The sequence below is a fragment of the Scylla paramamosain genome, chromosome 35 (assembly GCF_035594125.1).
Source record: "Scylla paramamosain isolate STU-SP2022 chromosome 35, ASM3559412v1, whole genome shotgun sequence".
In the NCBI taxonomy this organism is placed as follows: Eukaryota; Metazoa; Arthropoda; class Malacostraca; order Decapoda; family Portunidae; genus Scylla; species Scylla paramamosain.
This window is the reverse complement of record NC_087185.1, coordinates 6,896,022-6,914,222: the sequence shown is the minus strand read 5'-3', so window position 1 is coordinate 6,914,222 and position 18,201 is coordinate 6,896,022. Positions and strand designations below refer to the sequence as shown.

Here is an 18,201-nt window from a genome sequence, read left to right as displayed (position 1 = left end):
TTGACCTTTATTGAACAGATGCTCCTTAACAGAGACTACGGAGGATTAATTCTCTGCAGGTGCAAGATCTAAAGGGCAAACCGTCATTAAGGGACGTGTTGATCGCCTCCCTTTCCTTCGCGTTCCTTCCGCTACGTGAATATTCAAAGGGAGAGGCGAAGGATTTATTATAACTGGGAGATACATGTCTGAGGATTAGTGCAATATTTCTTGTATCGTGCTTGTGGCCCAGAGAGAGAGAGAGAGAGAGAGAGAGAGAGAGAGAGAGAGAGAGAGAGAGAGAGGAGAGAGAGAGAGAGAGAGAGAAATGCACAAAACAATCAAGATTAAAATATGAAGACTACATTTCAGTTCAGTAATAATGGAAAAAGAAATTAACTCACGCAGGATCCTTACAAGTGCACCATCACCCCCTTCCTTTGCCTCCCATGCCCCCTCAAAAAAAAAAAAAAAGAAAAAAAAAAAACCGCTGAAAAAAACAAACAAAAAAAAAGCGACGCAATACAACACTGAAACACAAACTTACAAAAAAAAATGAAAGAGAAAAAGCAATACAAGAACACAAACGTTAAAAAGAACACTGGAAACACATGCTCTAAAAAAACAACAAAATAAGAGAACATTCTTGAGAACACAAATCCTGAAACGGCAACACTACCAACACACACACACACACAAAAAAAAAAAAAAAAACACTAGAGACAACACAAACCCTTTAAAATAAATCACTAAAACGCAACCCTTCAAAGAGCAACACTTAGGAGCACAACACCCACAACAAAACAAACACAAAGAACACAAGCCTTAACAAAAAAAAAAAAAATAGTAACACAAATAACATAAAAAAGACAACCTCGAGAAAAGCAAAACAACCTAACCAAACCATAACAAAAATCCTAAAATCAACAACACAACACAACACACTGCAAGACCACCACCATCACCACCACCACCACCACCACCACCACCACCACCACCACCACCACCACCGCCACCAGACAGAGCAGTATGACGAGCCTGAAAACCCCAACCCCCCAACAAGACCCCCACCCCAGCCCTTCCAGCCCGGCACATCCCAGCTGCACTAGAGATATTATTGCCAGCACGCAAGACGAACTTCATTAAGGCAGATTTGGAAGTAATCAGAAAACGAGTCTTGGTAATGGCTTGGCGTGGCTCCGGTAATCTCTCCTCCTGCTAATGGCGTTTGGCTGAGGTGTTAGGCAGGTGTGTGAGGGGAGCTTGAGTCTCTCTCTCTCTCTCTCTCTCTCTCTCTCTCTCTCTCTCTCTCTCTCTCTCTCTCTCTCTCTCTCTCTCTCTTGCTACATCATTTTCTCTTTTGGAGGATAGAAAGAATGTTTGTTATTTTCTTTACTTTGCTCTCCTTTCTGACTCTCTCTCTCTCTCTCTCTCTCTCTCTCTCTCTCTCTCTCTCTCTCTCTCTCTCTCTCTCTCTCTCTCTCTCTCTCTCTCTCTCTCTCTCTCTCTCTCTCTCATTCTCGTTCATTCTAACTGACTTTACGATCATCTAATCATAGAACGCCTCGGAAAGGTGTGTGTGTGTGTGTGTGTGTGTGTGTGTGTGTGTGTGTGTGTGTGTGAGTTTGAGTGTGCATTACCCCCCATGTACCTGCAATCACGCTGGCATGAGGCAATCCAGGTGAGTGAAGTGAGTGAGGTGAGGGAGCGTCAGGTGATGTGACAGTAGTGCTGGTGTGAATTAGTGGCCGGGTCGGTGGCGGCGCAGCGCTCCGTATGTATCACGTGTGTTTTGCATACATTACTCATACATGAAAAGACACTGCATAGGTTTGGGAGTGTTTACTGTATTTACCCTATACTGTATAACGTGGCCCAGCACCATCTCTCTCTCTCTCTCTCTCTCTCTCTCTCTCTCTCTCTCTCTCTCTCTCTCTCTCTCTCTCTCTCTCTCTCTCTCTGACGTTCGCCAATAGCTTGTTTTTCCCGCGTATAATCCCCAGTCCAGCCTCCTGATCACATTAATCAGCGTGTGACCTTTTCCGGATCTGTTTTTTCAGTTCGCTGCAAATTCACTGCAGCATAGTTTTAACATTTCTCAGTGACGAAGTTGATTAATTACGATCTCCGACTTTATTCATCAGTAGTTCGTGGATGAATAAAAATAAAGGACTCGCATGTGTGTGTGTGTGTGTGTGTGTGTGTGTGTGTGTGTGTGTGTGTGTGTGAATTGCATTAGCTCGCACATGTGTCAAGTTTACTATGAACCTTTTTTTTTTCTACTTTTTTTTTTACTTTTTTTTTTTCAATTTTCAAGTTTAGAGTTGCCTGCCTGTTTGGTTTTCTTCTGTTCGTGAAAATGTAGGGATAACTCGGTAAAGTCTGATTGGTTCTGCTTCTTTTTTTATACTCTCTCTCTCTCTCTCTCTCTCTCTCTCTCTCTCTCTCTCTCTCTCTCTCTCTCTCTCTCTCTCTCTCTCTCTCTCTCTCTCTCTCTCTCTCCTAGGCTCAATAAAACTACTTTTCTTACCATATCAACAAAGTACTCCATAGGTTCTTCTTGCAGCACCGTCACCTCTTCCTTAACTCTCACGTAAAGATACAGCTATTCTTTTCTTAACCTCCTCCGTCAGTTGAAAGAAACTCTAGTGTCTTTATCTGTCCACTGGCAACGTTCTTACTCCTTCGCCTTTTAGTATCTTTTATCCTTGGCTTTAGATTAGGTAGTTTATCTTATCAGGGACATCCTTGTAATGGCTAACAGGTCTGATGCTAGTTTCTTCTTTTGTGTTCCTTTGTGTTATCTATCATAACAAAAAGATAAGATATTAGATAGAATTCAAAAGTACAAATACCCTTGAGATTTAAGAATTATTTAATGCATTTCCTTTTCTTTCCTTTTCTTTTCTTTTTTGTTTAATGTTCGAAGTGTACAGCTGCATTATTAATATCTTTTTTTTTTTTCACTCTGGCATTGATGAAGGGGGTGTTTATATTTATGCTTTAGTTAACTATAAATCAGGATCACACGTTAATATTTGACTTGGCCTCGTGTACAGGTATTTTTTGTGTCATTACTCACTCACCTGCTTAATAAGTACTAGTAGAAACTGCTCGTATATTTCTTTATTACATTACCTTTCAGAGAGAGAGAGAGAGAGAGAGAGAGAGAGAGAGAGAGAGAGAGAGAGAGAGAGAGAGAGAGAGAGAGAGAGAGAGAGAGAGAGGAGATGAGAGAAAGCAAACAGATTGAAGCAAGCAAGGAAGGAAGGAAGGAAGGAGAGTAAAGGAAGGAAACAAGGAAGGCGTCTGAATACCCTTACCTTTGATCACTTAATTTCACCCAAGTAATCCTGGACGAGTAGAGTGAAGAAAGTCTCCTTTAAGAGCGAGGAAGGAGCGTGTGTATTCCTCTCTGTCTCCCTCCACATCCGTTCATCAAGCGGCTGAGTGGCGGGGTGGAGGTAAGTAGCAATAAAGCCACTATCTCAATTTCCTCCGGGTATCGTTCCCTTCCTCGGGCTGTAGGAGGCCCCCAAAAACCCCGAGTCTCCTCTCCGTCAGTCTAGTCGCGAGTCAAACATGAGTAAAGGGGGGAAAAAGTGATTTACTGCGAGTCATCGGTGAGCAATCTCGTCAAGGTGTATAAACGAACGTGTGTGTGTGTGTGTGTGTGTGTGAGAGAGAGAGAGAGAGAGAGAGAGAGAGAGAGAGAGAGAGAGAGAGAGAGAGAGAGAGAGAGAGAGAGAGAGAGAGAGAGAGAGAAAGTGTGCGAGTACTTGATTCTGTTGTTTATGTCCGTTTTCATTTCGCGTGTGTTCGGTGGTCGAGTGAGTGGTGAGGGAGACTGTGATATATTGATTTTGTTGTTTGATATCGGAAAACGTAGCGGTGAAAGAGTTGGTCTGAACGTAATTCGTAATGTTGCTGTTACACGGCTCAGTAGGCAAGCACCTAATGTCCTTTTGAGGCAATTTGCCATAACTGCGCCCTGATGTTAAAATTATGTGTATTTGCCATCATTCAGTTATTTGACATTATGTAGCGTGATTAATTAAATATTTTGGCTCAAATACTATGGTCATTCGATTAGGCTCTCAGTGCCACTAACAGTAAGTTCAATCCAGGTAACAGCTCTCCACTGCAATTTATAATCACCATAAAGTGCATTTGTGCCGGCTGCATATTTCAGCAGCAGGGATGTAATTTATACTCATTAATTATTCTGGTGACATTATGGGCTCATTGACTTAACTAACCCTTTTCATGTATTGATCCGAATTCCGAGCATAACACAGCCACTCCGGGCGGCGGGGCGGCGGAGGTGAGGGTGACGGAACACACAGCCGGGCCGGGGCGGGGCGGGGAGGGGCGAGAACAGTTGGTGGCACTCTCGCCCCAGCCGTGCCGCTTCCGCTGTGTGGCGAGGCGGGGCGATGGTGTCTGGTCACGGCTCCTCACGGCTGCTCGTCTCCTCATGGCAGTCCCGGTAACACACCGCCAGCAGGGTGCAACAAGTCATTCACAGATGCATGCTTGCAAGGGAAAATAAAACACAAGTAGCTTCCTTTGTACAAAATATATTCACTTTAAGAAAAGTGCAATTCTAGACAATAACTTTGGTAACAAGAGTGGGAGGGGGTCAAGAAGGGACTAGTCTGCGGCCTGCACTAGTGACTGTACTCAGAGTGACAGAGTCCGCTGCCAGCGCCGGTGACTGTGGTAGAGCGGACGCGCCTGCAGTGGATGCACTGCGGCACACTCTGCCTTGCCTGTACTGAGGTCTGGGGCGGCGCACTACTCTGGCCTTCCCGCTGCCTGCTCGGTGGCGAAGGGGATCGGCAGACACGTCACTACCCCAGACACTTAACACACAGGGCAGCCTGCACCTGCAGAAGGCCTGCATCACCTACTGTCGACTCTGGCTGGCCTCGTCCAGCCAGGAATCGTTAGCAGTGCGAGTCTTGCCACAGCCCACAGCGGCCGCCGCACTGCACGCCACCGGCCTCCAGTCACCGGCCGCCCGCAGCTTGCGTGCCTAAGATCCGGACGACTGGTGGGCGTCGTGGATGTTAGGCAGCCTGCACCAGTTGGCTTCTCGCAGTCATTAGGCTGCGACTTGAACTTTAATCAAATTACAGTAACAAGACAAGAGCGTGCGGCCTGCAGCGTATGGTAAGGTTGGGCCTCAAGTGCCATGCACATGCCAGCAGCTGGATTTTCTAACGTTTTTTAAACCTCTTAAGTAAACTGATTCACTTCTTAAAATCAGAGGCAGCCCGACCTTGCGGCGGGACACAGCCAGCCTCCTGCCGTGGCGGCCGCGGGAATGTCTAGCGGTAAATTTAGTGTTAGCTTTGTGCTCGTTTTATGAGGAACCCGGAGAGGAAAAGGGAGAGGGACACAGGAATGTTATAAAAGTATATGAAGACCATCAAATCTTATTTAAATTGAATAGGAAAAAAAATCTGTATATTCTATTTATATATAAAAAGAGTAAACAAATAAGTTAATAAAGGTCCAATTACCACTTTGTTTCCTGTTCGTGAAATCAGAGTCGCCATGAGGCTGGAAATGCAACGTCGACTAAAGGAAGTGAAGGCCAACAAGCGGCGGAGAAGCCCGTCAATGTGCTCTGGCAAGGACCACGCGGCGCCGCGACTGGAGCCGCTGTCCTCATCACATAAATAATTTATAGTATTTATTCCAATTATTATGAAAACATTGTTTATACAATTAATTTGTTTCTCCACATATACAATATCTAACAATTTTTGGTACATGTATTTCGCATTTTGAAGGAGAGTTACTGTACTGATGCTTCTGGACCGACAGAATCTGATGTCCTGATGTCTTTAGGCACTCCCTCTGAATATGAAAATGATCATCAACAGAAAACGCAGGTAAACGAGTGTGAAGGTCGTTGAGCACATGTACAGTTTAACAAAGACATCGGGGGGCCGCGTCCGTGCCAAGGTAGAAGTCCGCCACAGGAGGCAAGGCGCCCTTGGGCTCTGCTTCACATCATCTCTGAGGAACTCATAGTTTTTGTCGCTGGGGTTTGCTTGGCTTGTACCTTAGCACTGGACGCCACTACATACACTTTCAATAAATATGAACAAAATTCGGTTCACAGGCTGCCCAGCGACGCCCCGCCAGCGAGCCTCACAAGGGCCGCAGACGAGCTGATGAGGCCGCGTGAGCCCCGTGTGTCAAATAAGAGTTAGCGTATACTTGAGGATGATAAGTTCAGATAATTCACGTAATATTTATATCTGCTGTCGCGTATGTGGTTGTGTTGTACCATGGGTGGGTGAGGCCGTTCGTTCTCTGTACAGTGGGGGACACGGATGCGCGACACCCTGCAAAAATAGGCCCAACCCCTGGGAGTGAAGGAACGCGCCGCTGCACCGATCCACTACTTCCCACGCCTCGCCGCGACCCCGGGTGGGTCTTTAGGGTTACCGGGACACAAGGTGACTGTGTCTGACGCACTGGGAGACGCAAGGACCAACCGCCCAACTCTCGAAAGTTGGGAGAAAAGAATCCCAAGTCTTCTTTAGACTGTTAAAAATTGTATCCACTTGAGATTTAATACTCGTGTAGACTTAAATATACGATTCGAGTGATTGAGCTGACGCAGACCCGTCCGTCGGCGGGTACTTTGGAGTGGGGGAGGGAGGGGGTGCAGCCGGTGCGAGGCGCCAAGGAGAAGCAGCAGAAGTGCTCGCCGCCGTGCCGCGCCAGGAGCGCTGTCCTCCTGGAGGCACCGCGGTGAGATTCTACCATGAGAAATCGCAGATTCCTTCCTATTGTTCAAACGGGTGATGAGAAAAGTGACTTGTATTGTCGGTAGTGCATGGCGGGGGGGGACCGGGGGTTCTCGCGCCCCGCGCCGGGCGCCGGACGCCGGGGGGCGCGAGGGACAGTGGCACAACTCAAAGGTTGGGCGTGATGAGGCTGCTGAATTATTACAACTAAGTAGAATGAAACATAATTATGGAAACAGTTATGATAATTATTATAATCATTTAATGTCCTTGATGATAACATTTAAACTTTGTACATACAGTAAATGAACAACAAGAATGCGAAAACAGCCATAACGATTCCGTTCACACACCACCAATTGCCATTATTCCATAAATTTTTGTATTGTAAACCAAAAGAAATAAGAAAAACTGATTTGTGTCTGCAATTTTTTTTTTCGTTATGGAATAATGTATTCTTTCACTCATTTACTCTCACATATTTGTATCCGCCGTCGACAAGTATCACATTTACTGTATGACAACGTAATTTTCGAGGCTCCACACTCCGTCAGCGAGGCTCCCGCCAGCCGCCCTCCGCGGCTTCCGTCGGCCCAGATCGGGGCGGACACCGCCGGGCCTCCGCGGGCACACCGTCCCAGGAGGCGAAGGCTGCCGCCACCCCGCAGTGGCCCCTCCTGGGCTGCAGGATTACTTTGCCGCAAGAGCTCGCCGGCAAGACACTGACGTAAAATGTAGTTCTTGCGAAGTTACGTCGCGATACAGCGCAAATTAGTGTGAGCTGCGACTAGGTGTGTATAGAAAATGGGAAGCCAGATCAGGTTGGTGAAAGCAAATGTGCACATTATATACAATCAACCTGTCCGGTGCTACTTGCCCTTGTACGGTCTTATTGTTCGTTATGGAACTACTCTGATTACGTATGAGAGAACATAAACAAGCATTTTCAGAGCATGTTAGTTTCTCATGTGACGAGGATTATACACTTGAGCCGCCTCCAGACAGGCGGTGCTCAGTCCTTTGGCGCCACACAGGTACTCGCGAGCAATTTGGGTTTGTTTTCGTTTACATGCTCGTGTTCTGCTCCCTCACTTGACTAGCGCAGCTTGTGCAATCCTCAAGGCTGTAGCGTCAACCGAAAACTAATTAACTGCTAAGAGTAGGTCTTTATGGCACACCAAGATAGGAAGAGTGTTCCGTCACTGTACATGCATTGAGGGTCTCCCCGGAACCAACCTCACACGAAAACAGGGAGTTCATTATCTCACATTGTATCCTTAAAGTTATATTTACAAATAATATTACTTATGTTGCTTTGAGTTTTCCATCATTCTTTACAGTAATGCTTTACATATCACATAACAGAGCCGTAAAAAGCATTCACCAGTCCATGCTTCTTTCTGTTAGCGAGATAAAGAATCGTGGCAGCGCCCATGCTTCCTCGGCGGCCGAGTCTTCGTGCTTGACGGGGTGTTGGGTCCGCCGCCGACAACTCGCGCGGACCGCTGTCTGGGGTCCGCGGGTGCTGGGGCTGTTAGAGACCTTGGGAGGGGGTTACAGGCGGGGGCTTGGTCCATCGCTGGAGCTCCGTGCTACTGTCACTGTTTGCCACAGCCTCTTGCTTCCTCTCAGCGAGACTACAAATCCAGCCAGGGAACCCAAGGATGTTTTTCTTGGATTCCCGGCGGCGAGCTGACTCCAGCGTCTAAAAGTGGGTGCGCTGGATATTCTTGTCTCGAGGAGTTAAAACTGAGGCGGCCACTGAGGCTGCAGCTGTGTGGGCGGACCTGCTCCTCGGATCATCTCTGAGGCGGTCGAGGTCATCCCAGGCAGCATGGACGGCTGTTGGGTGGGCCTTCCCTGTGCCTGGGGCCGCGGTAGTAGCTGTGACATCGTCGACGGCAGATGAGACACGTACGGCGGCGGCAGCTGTGGCATTGGGAATGGAAACTGTTGTGATGACGAAGCTTGTGGCAGTGGCGGTGGTTGTGCCTGTGACATTGCAGGGAGCTGCGACGGAGCCTGCGTTGGTCATGTCCGCCGTCTTTTCCGCCCCCTCCCAGCCGCGTCTCATCGGTCCTCCATGGTGAGAGAGTCGGGACTGCCGTAGCCGCTCGAGGCGTCGTCAGCCACCGCCTGGTTGGAGCTGTTGGGCTGCTGGGGGGCGGCAGGGGCCTTCAGGACGCCGTCTCCGACCCCGATTTGCGGCTCCCCGAGGCCTCCTCTATCCCCAAGAGACGTGGGGAGGAGCATCCCCGAGGTGCCCGGGCCGCTGCTGACGCCGCTGCCGAGACTCATGCCGTTCATCCCCATTTGGTGGTGCTGTGCGGGCTGCTGAGGGAGGGCCGCGCCGTGGGTGGGAGTGCCGCCACGTTGAGCCAAGCCAGATTCCTCCGGGGGCTGCTGGGAGAAAGAGAACGCCAAGGTTAGGGGGACACGCTAATCTCTTACTCGCGTGTAAATCGGATAAACATGGTGTTTCTCACTGCCCCTCAGAGTATGTGTGAGGGAAGAGAGACCCGAGCAAACAACGTAAAGGAGTCAAGTAAACAGGAATACGGCTGCTGGTGGTGGCGTGTGAAGGAAGAGGGAGGGGACAAGACGGGTCTGCTGGGAGGGGCGAGGCCTCTACTCAGTCAACTAAAACACGGATAGTCTGTTTTCCTAAGCAGGCCGCCTTGCCGGCCAGCGCGGGGCCAGCGGCTGCAGCAGTGAAGATACAAACAGGAAATATGAATAAAAGTCATGCTAAGCGGCCATTTGCATTCCACGTTCGTTTCCGGTCATTAGCGTCGCGCGGGCCGCCAGGAGGACTAATAAACTAATTACCTAGAGGAAAAATTGAATGATAAAATGCACGCCCCGGGTAGAGGGATTATCTTGTCTATGATAACCTCAATTAAGCGATGTGCAACTGTCGCACGTTACGGTAACACCGACATTATAAACCAGGATATTAATGTGTCATTCCAAAAAACATATAACCACATTCGGTCACGCACTGAACTGTAAACAATCATTAGTGTAGCGGGCAGAAAAACGTCAGGTTAATGTTTTATCACAAGTCCATTTCCTTGGGAACTTCCTGGCACGCAGACAGACGGCAGCCACCATCATGCGTTCTCAGAAGTGTTTGCGAAATAATGCTGAGGTATTCTTGTGTGTTGAAGTGTTGAAATGCGTTAACAGTGTAAGTGGCGGTGTGTAGTAAAGCATTGCAGTGCAGGCGTGTTGTGTGTTGCGCGGGAAGTGGCTGAGTGGGAGCTAAGTAGTGGTTGCAGATCGTTTAGCCACGTGAACTCTGAACTCCGAGATAATATTCGGAGCGTGAAGATAATTTTAGAAGTGGGAATGTTATTGTGGGCTGTTGTTGGCATGGCCTTCAAAGGAGTGAAACTACAAGCCATTCTTACCAGAAGCAATGCAGGCTTTAACTTTCAACTTTCCTGTTCGGTTTGTCTAGTCCGTAATACGAATGACTGGTTGACTGACTGATTGACTGATTAGTTGTGTTAAGCTGCCACAACACTGCAAAACGATGCCATGGACGGAGTATTGTCTCAAATGACGCGAGGGAAACATAAATAAAATAATGTACGTATCTTGAGGAAATACTTTAGAATCATCTTACTTCTGACAGCGAAAAGAAACACGAGAATGACTACAGAGAGAGAGAGAGAGAGAGAGAGAGAGAGAGAGAGAGAGAGAGAGAGAGAGAGAGAGAGAGAGAGAGAACGGAGGAAGACAATAAAAGACTTAAAAGCCCATTTAGGGAGGAAGGGGGAGGTAATGGTAATATATGGTAATGTAGAAACAGCAAGACAGAGGGAACTTGAAGGGTGGCTGGCGAACTCCCTCTTTCCGTGTTAACAGCCATGCATTTGTCAAATTAAAGATAAACATTACTTTAACGAGGCAAAGGGCGGTACCGTCTAACTGCATGAAAAACGGCGACGCTTAGGTTAACGTGTAAGTGCGGTAGCTTCTGTATTAGTGACCGTGTGTGTCTGTTTGTGTGTGTGTGTGTGTGTGTGTGTGTGTGTGTGTGTGTGTGTGTGTGTGGGAGGGAGCGTGGTATGTACGTTTTCATGCAGTTATATTCCTACATACATTTCTGTCTCTGTGTTGTTTGATGTGTGTGTGTGTGTGTGTGTGTGTGTGTGTGTGTGTGTGTGTGTGTGTGTGTGTGTGTGTGAGAGAGAGTGAAAGTTTTCCGCTCATGCAAGTAATCTTCGCCGTGACCTAAGCACGTGACACTGTTATTTTGGAATATCGTAAGAAAAAATGAGTTAGAAATATCTGACTTTCTCTTACGAAATTGAAAAATGTAAAAACTGCACAACTTTGACTTTTAATAGACAGATACGGATGCGGATGTTTTCTTTAATCTATTGTTGTAGCGGACGTGCATTTCGTCATCAAGTGAAGTGGTCTTTTACAACCTACACAATACGGGAGTGGTGAAGTAAAGAAACATCTGTCGTCGTGATTCCACCTATAAAATTGTACAAATGTCTCTAGAATCATTACATTATTAAAAGTCCTTTGAGGAACATACGAAGCTCAGAACAGTCTGGGATGGTGGCGGGAACAGTTACAAGCGAGCACATGAGAGGTACTGGGGTGCAGGTGGGCAGGTGCAGGTGCTAACAGATGGACAGGTGACAGGTGTGCTCAGGAGAGTTACAAGTGATAAGTGGTAATAAAAAAAAGCTACATTGGACAGGATAAGTTACAAATAAAAGTAGTGAAAGTAAAGGCGATTACTTGATAGTATATTATCGAAAAAAAAAAAGTCTACAAGGTGTAATATTATTGGTAAAAGTGCAAGCAGACGATGGAATTAATTTGCACTAATAGTTACGAGCAGAAAGTGATGCTAGTGGACTGACGATGCGGAGAAACATGAGTAATATTCTGATTTCAAGTAAGGAGGATGAGAAGGAAGGTGTAGCTAAGAGATGCAGGTGCTAGAGAAGCATTAGGATGGAGAAACAAAGCGAGGAAGTCCATCTGGATGAGACAGTGAGTGAGGAAATATACAAAAGGACGTACTGACGTTTGCAGGAATGAGAAAAGACAGGGTGAGGAAGTCAGTTAAGATGAGACAGAGCAAAGAGAAGGAGAAAATGCCAAAAAATGGGAGTGGGTAGTGATGCTTGCAGGAGTGAGAAAAGCTGCCAGGGTAACACAAGCAGGGAGAGCTGCTTTGGGGTAGAGCTGCTTTGGGGTAGAGCTGCAGAGGATGGATGGGAGGAGCAAGGAAGGGGAGGTGTTAACAGTTAGCGGCAGCCTCACTGACCTGACACCATCACGACGTAAGCATTTCAGGCATGTCCTTCAATGGTACTTTCGTGGTCCCGTTCTGGAACGAAAGGGGACTGGTTAACGATGGGAGCAACGAAAAACGGGCGTGATGACGTAAGACTGAAGAGTGGGATTGTTTTGAGGAGGTTCTCGTGGCGGTAGTGCGGGGACATGAGACAGAGGGAGGACTGAGGACTGTGTGAGGGAAGGCAGAGACTCAACCCTTCATTTCCAGAAATAATTCGTACCGTCCAGTGACTCTCCATACAGGTAACACATGGAATCCTTGCACACAGACGGACAGACACACGGATGAACGGACAACTAACCGGATTTCACAGACACACGAATGAGGGAAAAACGAAATTTACCGAAGACACGGGACGCTTTGCTCGACACAAGACCAAGATCAAGATGAAACAAAGTGAACGCTTGACACCCTTCCCTGATTGGCTGAGAGAGGGACGACCATTTTGCATTCCGTCATCACTTATTTACGAGAAGCTGATTAAGGATTTAGAGTCAGTCCTCCTTGGCCAACATTAGTGATTGAGCGGCGCTTGGAGGAATCTGATCAGCGAGCACCACGTGATGAGACTCGAGTAATCCCTTTGATCGCTAACCACCACACAGGTCTGCGTGAATAATGAATGCCACGGTAGCTTTAGATTGGAGATGAAGAATAAATGAGTGTAGAAATAAATGAAACTGCACCAGGCAACGTGTGTGTGTGTGTGTGTGTGTGTGTGTGTGTGTGTGTGTGTGTGTGTGTGTGTGTGTGTGTGTGTGCGCGCCTTTTATCTACCAGGAAAATAACAGTGAAATATGTGCGAATACTCGTGTATATATTTACGAAACTGCCACGAGCTTGACGCGCATAATGGAGACGAAATACTAAAGTTACCTTAATAGTTACCAACTCCTCACTGCCTGCAAGTGATAACCGCCGTCCAGCCCTTTTGTGTTGCCTACTGAAGATCCTTACACCGAACTCACACTGCTGCGGATCGTATCTTAATCACTGGAATAACTACTGCTAACGATATGCTATCTAGTGCGTGCTGTGCTGGTGTTAGTGCTGCGAGTGCTAGGAAAGCTGCTATTTAGTAAGGCAGGACAACTAACTCAATAGGCACCGAATGTAGCGTTCTGTAGCTTTCGGCTGGATGCGTGTTAGACAAACTATAGACGCCTGGACTAAACTAGACTAGCACGGTATAAACTAATAGCGTTTGTAATGGCGTTAGCTGAGTGAGTGAGTGTGTGAGTGAGTAAGTGAGGTCCACTGCTGCCACATAGCGGAAGGAGAGATAAACTATGTTTATGAATGACAAGAAATAAATAGTGATGAAAGAATAATGAGAAAGTTTTGATTTGTTTTTAGCACGAAAGAATAATTGAGAAAATGTAGGACAGATACCAGCCAGAGAGAGAGAGAGAGAGAGAGAGAGAGAGAGACAGAGAGAGAGAGAGAGAGAGAGAGAGAGAGAGAGAGAGAGAGAGAGAGAGAGAGAGAGAGATTATTACAGAAGAATAATTAAAAATACAGAATAGATAACAGAGAGAGAGAGAGAGAGAGAGAGAGAGAGAGAGAGAGAGAGAGAGAGAGAGAGAGAGAGAGAGAGAGAGAGAGTTTTGAGGAAACAAAACTAAATGGCCAGCAGAGGCAGAAACTGCAAAAGGGGATGACTAGATAACTTTACTTTAAGCAAGTGTTGTAAAAATGAATGACAACAAGTAAATTCTGGTTGAGGCAAGACAACAAAGTATTCTAGCCAATAAACAGTGAGAGAGAAAGTTGTCTATTTATACATGCCTTCTTGCACTGTTTGTTTATTATGCATCAGATGTGTGATTTGTCTGTAAGTGATTTGCAGTAACTGATCATGTGTAGTAAGTCAGAAGGCGACGGTTCGTGAATATTTATGATAACTCGTAATTTATGTGTTTGTGTGATCAGCTAAGTACGGATTTATTCATCCAGAATATCTTTATGCATCTCAAAGCTCTGAAGATGGAAACGAGAGAGGAGAAAATGTTAAGAAGAAAAAGAAATATCATAGCAGAGCATATAATGTCCTTAGACAAAAGACACGAAAATCCGTAAGCATAAATTTTTAGAAAATTTGGCTTAAAGCTCAAGAAGCTGGAAGATGTATCAAAGAATAATGGAGATGAAGGAAAATGGGCTAATTAGGAGAGAGAGAGAGAGAGAGAGAGAGAGAGAGAGAGAGAGAGAGAGAGAGAGAGAGAGAGAGTAGAAAATAAACAGGTAAAGAAAGACAGGCATAAAAACATGATTAAGAACAGTGATAAAAATAGACAGGTGAAAAGACAGAAATAGAGAGACAGAATAAAAGCAGACACAGAAAAAAAATAGTTAAATACAGCCAAAAGAATATCAACAGAGAGAGAGAGAGAGAGAGAGAGAGAGAGAGAGAGAGAGAGAGAGAGAGGAGGACAGGTGGAGAGGGACACGTGGAGAGATAGAAGAGAGAAGAAAGACAAAGAAAGAAAGAGAGAAGAAAAAAAAGAGAGAGAAGTATAGAGGTAAAAAAAATAGAGAACTAGAGAAGAAAGAAAAAAAAGACAAAAAGTAAGAAGAAAGAGAAAAGGAAGTAGAGAGCAGAAGAAAGAGAGAAGTAGAAAGAAAGAAAGAAGTAGAAAGAAGTAGAGAAGAAGAGAGAAGTAGGGGAAAGTAGAAAAAGACAAAGAAAGTAAGGAGAGAGAGAAGAAGGAAGTAAATGGCAAAGAGAAAGAGAGAAGTAAAAAGAAACAGAGAGAAGAAAGAAAAAATAAAGAAGCAGAGAAAAGTAGAAGAGAAGGAAGTAGAGAGAGAAGAATGAAGAAATGCAAAGAAGTAAAAAGAGAGTGAAGAAAGAAGTGGAGAGAAAAGGGAGAGGAAACAGAGATGAAGAGAAAGAAGTAGAAAGAAGTAGGGAAAAGTAGCAAGAAGAGAAAGAAATATACAGAAAGACAAAAAAAGTAGAGAGAGAGAGAGAGAGAGAGAGAGAGAGAGAGAGAGAGAGAGAGAGAGAGAGAGAGAGAGAGAGAGTGCGTGTGGTGGGGGCAGTGCGCATTTGAACGAACACTACCTGGAGGTCACTAACTTGTCGCTTGATGTGCGCCAGGGAGTCTGAGGAGTAAGACATGTTGGCAAACACCATGCGCTCCTCGTAGTCGTACTCGCACAGGATCTTGTTGTCACACAGGTAAAATCGATCTCCCACGCAGAATCTGGAAAGACGAAGAGAGCCATGTTAGTTACCTGTTGACTGTTTGGTTACCAGACTGCAACACGGGGGTCATATGGAGCTGTGTACCTGTGCATGACTCATTTTAAAGGCTTCGTATATTCCGAAGCTATTAATATTTTTGATTTTCACCTAAATAGAGCAAATGATTATATTTTTGCATAGAAATACATAGAAAACTATATTATTTAGCGGATAGTTTATTCATGTAAGATGGAAATTCTTTAGTTTGTCACCATAACCAAGAAAATTACATGTAAATTGAGCCTGAAAATGCATAGAAAGGCATTTTATTCACCTGTGCGAAGCTTACTTTAACGGGTGTGCATTCATAAAGGGTTGAAACATATTACTTTGTCACCTTCAGCAAACTGTGTGTTTTTAAGGTGCTGTAGGATATAAGTCACCTTAAGCAAGCCTGAGCACGCTGCATATTCATAATGGGCTCAAAGAAATGTGTTACCTGTCTGGACTAAACTACCTGGGAGTGGCGCACATTCCTTGAGGGCAAAGCGCAATACATTTGTCGGCTAAACGAAACCAGCTAAACGCCGCACGCTCCCCGCAGCATTCCCATTACCGACGTGCTTCGTGGCGTGTGATGATTTTAAGGTTCAGTACAACAACAAGGCTACACGTGCTTTTTTCTCCCTTTTACTTGCACGCGATGTAGTACGTGGTCTCTTCTCCCTTCCCCTCCCTCCCCTCCCTTTCTTACATGCAAGTGTCACGGGTCGGTGGCCAGGCGGTCAGGTAAAGTCACACCTGAGGAATCCAGCGAGACTCATTGAACATTTACCTGAGAACATGGTCACTTTATTCTGACCTCCTGGTGAGGAAAACAAAGAACTGTAGTGTGTGTGTGTGTGTATGTGTGTGTGTGTGTGTGTGTGTGTGTAGTGGTGCAGGAGGGGAGCGAGGAAGGGGAGTCAAGGAGATTTCTTTTTCAATGTATAATGATGTAAAGTGGCTGAGGGTGAGCGGTGGTCGGTCTGCTTCTGGTGAGGCGGCAAGGAATCAATGACAAACCACCTTTATGTATGAATATGGAGCAGCATTTGATAATCTTACATCTTAATGCTGTTCATCGATATAAGGAAGAGTTTTAGTGACGAACAGAACTACAATTTCGCATCTTAATCAATATTTAAATCCAAAGCATGCCTGTTTGAAAATAAATGTAGTGACGAAATAAAGATAACAGTGCATAAATATTGGATAATAAGAGAAAAGAAAAGGAAAGAGAAAACAAAACAAAAGACCCAGACAGTGAGAAGGGACGCGTCAGGGTTTGCCGTCCCAAAGACAATACTCCCGACCAGAAACTCAACCCAACTCAACTCAACTCAACTCAACTCAACTCAACTCAACTCAACTCAGCATGACATAGAAACTGAAATTTACTCCTACATTTAACTTAAGTCTCCATTGGTCTTCCCACAATCCATCGCTTTAGTGTACGGATTTCAGTAATTTTAGTATAACGAGCATAAATAAAACTCGTACTTTAAACCCAGTCAGTGCTTATTATATATAGAAGCGTGACGAAGTGGGTATCTCGTGCTTCCCTTACATTAACATCGCCACAGCCACAGTACCTAATGAGTAAAGTTTCAATGGTGCTTCGGAGGGAGAGGTGAAGGAAGGCTCCTCCCTCACCCCTGGACGTCCCCCGTATGGAACCCTGAACGACATGCTTGACTCTTAGAAGCTTTGGAGAGGAAAGTCCTGAGTCCGTGTCGCTCTCGTACTGTGTAATTAAGGTCTTGATCCTTGTAATTGGATAAAGGGTAGTGTACTCAACCCTCCTTTTTTACCAAGCCAAGACAGGGTGCAGTATGGTCCTTCTTCAGGGGACTCAGTGCTGGATTATCGTCATTGTGGCGTCTTGAAGTATATGAATAAGCTGTCTTTAAGTGATGTATGGTTGCCTCGAGTGCTCTGAGGGTGTAAGTATCGTGTTAAGTGTGGTAGTGTGTCCTCCTGTGTGCCCTCGTGTGATTGTAAGGGAACGGCGTCAGAATTTGTCTTTTCCTTGTTTCTAGTTTTCTATTCTCTGATAAACCTTTAGGCTCCTATTAACAAAGGATACTGAGGCTTCCTGACGATGGTACCCCGTTCCTCGTCTTCGGTTTCCCTTGGACTTCCTCCTCTCCCCCCTCCCTCTTCCTCTTCCTCCTCTGCCGCTTCCACGACAGACATGCAGCCTCCTTGATATTACGTCATCCATCTCTCTGATCCCGCCTTATCTCCTCTCCATCACGCCAAACTCTGCTGCTGCTCAACCCTTCTCCGCCACTGACCCACGCAATCAATTCTTCCTCTCAAATACACCACTCTCCCCTCTCCTTCCCTCCGATTCCCTCTTCCTCTCTTTACTCCTCCTCCTCCTCCTCCTCCTCCTCCTCCTCCTCCTCCTCCTCCTCCTCCTCCTCCTCCTCCTCCTCCTCCTCCGCACCTGATCTTGTTCCCTAACATTCCACAGCGCGGCTCAATAAGGAGGCTTGCAATGATATTTTTCTTTCACTGAGATTCCTATCCTTTTATCCCCCTCCCCTTCCCTCTCTTCACTAGCGCCTTCACTCCTCGCGCCCTCCTCTCCCCGTGTCATCTAAAGCACCCTTCTCTCTCCTCCTCCATTCTCCTCCAACAGCTCTCTCCGCCGCCCCCCGCCACCCACATCGCGAGCTTCTGATCTCACATATGAACGTGTGACCCATAAAAATATCCGGAGTTCGAAAGCGGCGGCGCGTTGGTCGGCCGTAATGGTAACTGACTATGACTCGACTGGACGTGGGAAACGGCGTGGGATATCCGTTTAATTGGATCATATATCACTGCTATTGATTAATCAAAGTTCCTGAGCGGGAGAAAAAGAAATGTAAGAACGG

At 46.0% G+C, this 18,201-nt stretch overlaps 1 protein-coding gene and 1 long non-coding RNA gene across 6 annotated transcripts in view; one reads left to right on the top strand and one right to left on the bottom strand.

Moving 5' to 3' along the window:
* LOC135090609 (uncharacterized) overlaps positions 1–18,201 on the top strand; it is a 97,844-nt gene that overhangs the window by 72,467 nt on the left and 7,176 nt on the right. The gene's annotated exons all lie outside the window — the stretch shown is intronic.
* LOC135090608 (LIM domain only protein 3-like) overlaps positions 4,544–18,201 on the bottom strand; it is a 104,530-nt gene continuing 90,872 nt past the window's right edge. For 2 of the 5 annotated variants that reach the window (XM_063987518.1, XM_063987522.1), the window contains exons 4-5: positions 15,152–15,293; positions 4,544–9,152 (exon numbers count right to left, since the gene is read on the bottom strand). In XM_063987518.1, the coding sequence (XP_063843588.1) occupies positions 8,820–9,152; positions 15,152–15,293 (475 nt within the window). In that variant the 3' untranslated portion in view covers positions 4,544–8,819. The remainder of the gene's footprint in view (positions 9,153–15,151; positions 15,294–18,201) is intronic. The other 3 variants (XM_063987519.1, XM_063987520.1, XM_063987521.1) reach the window with 3 other exon arrangements.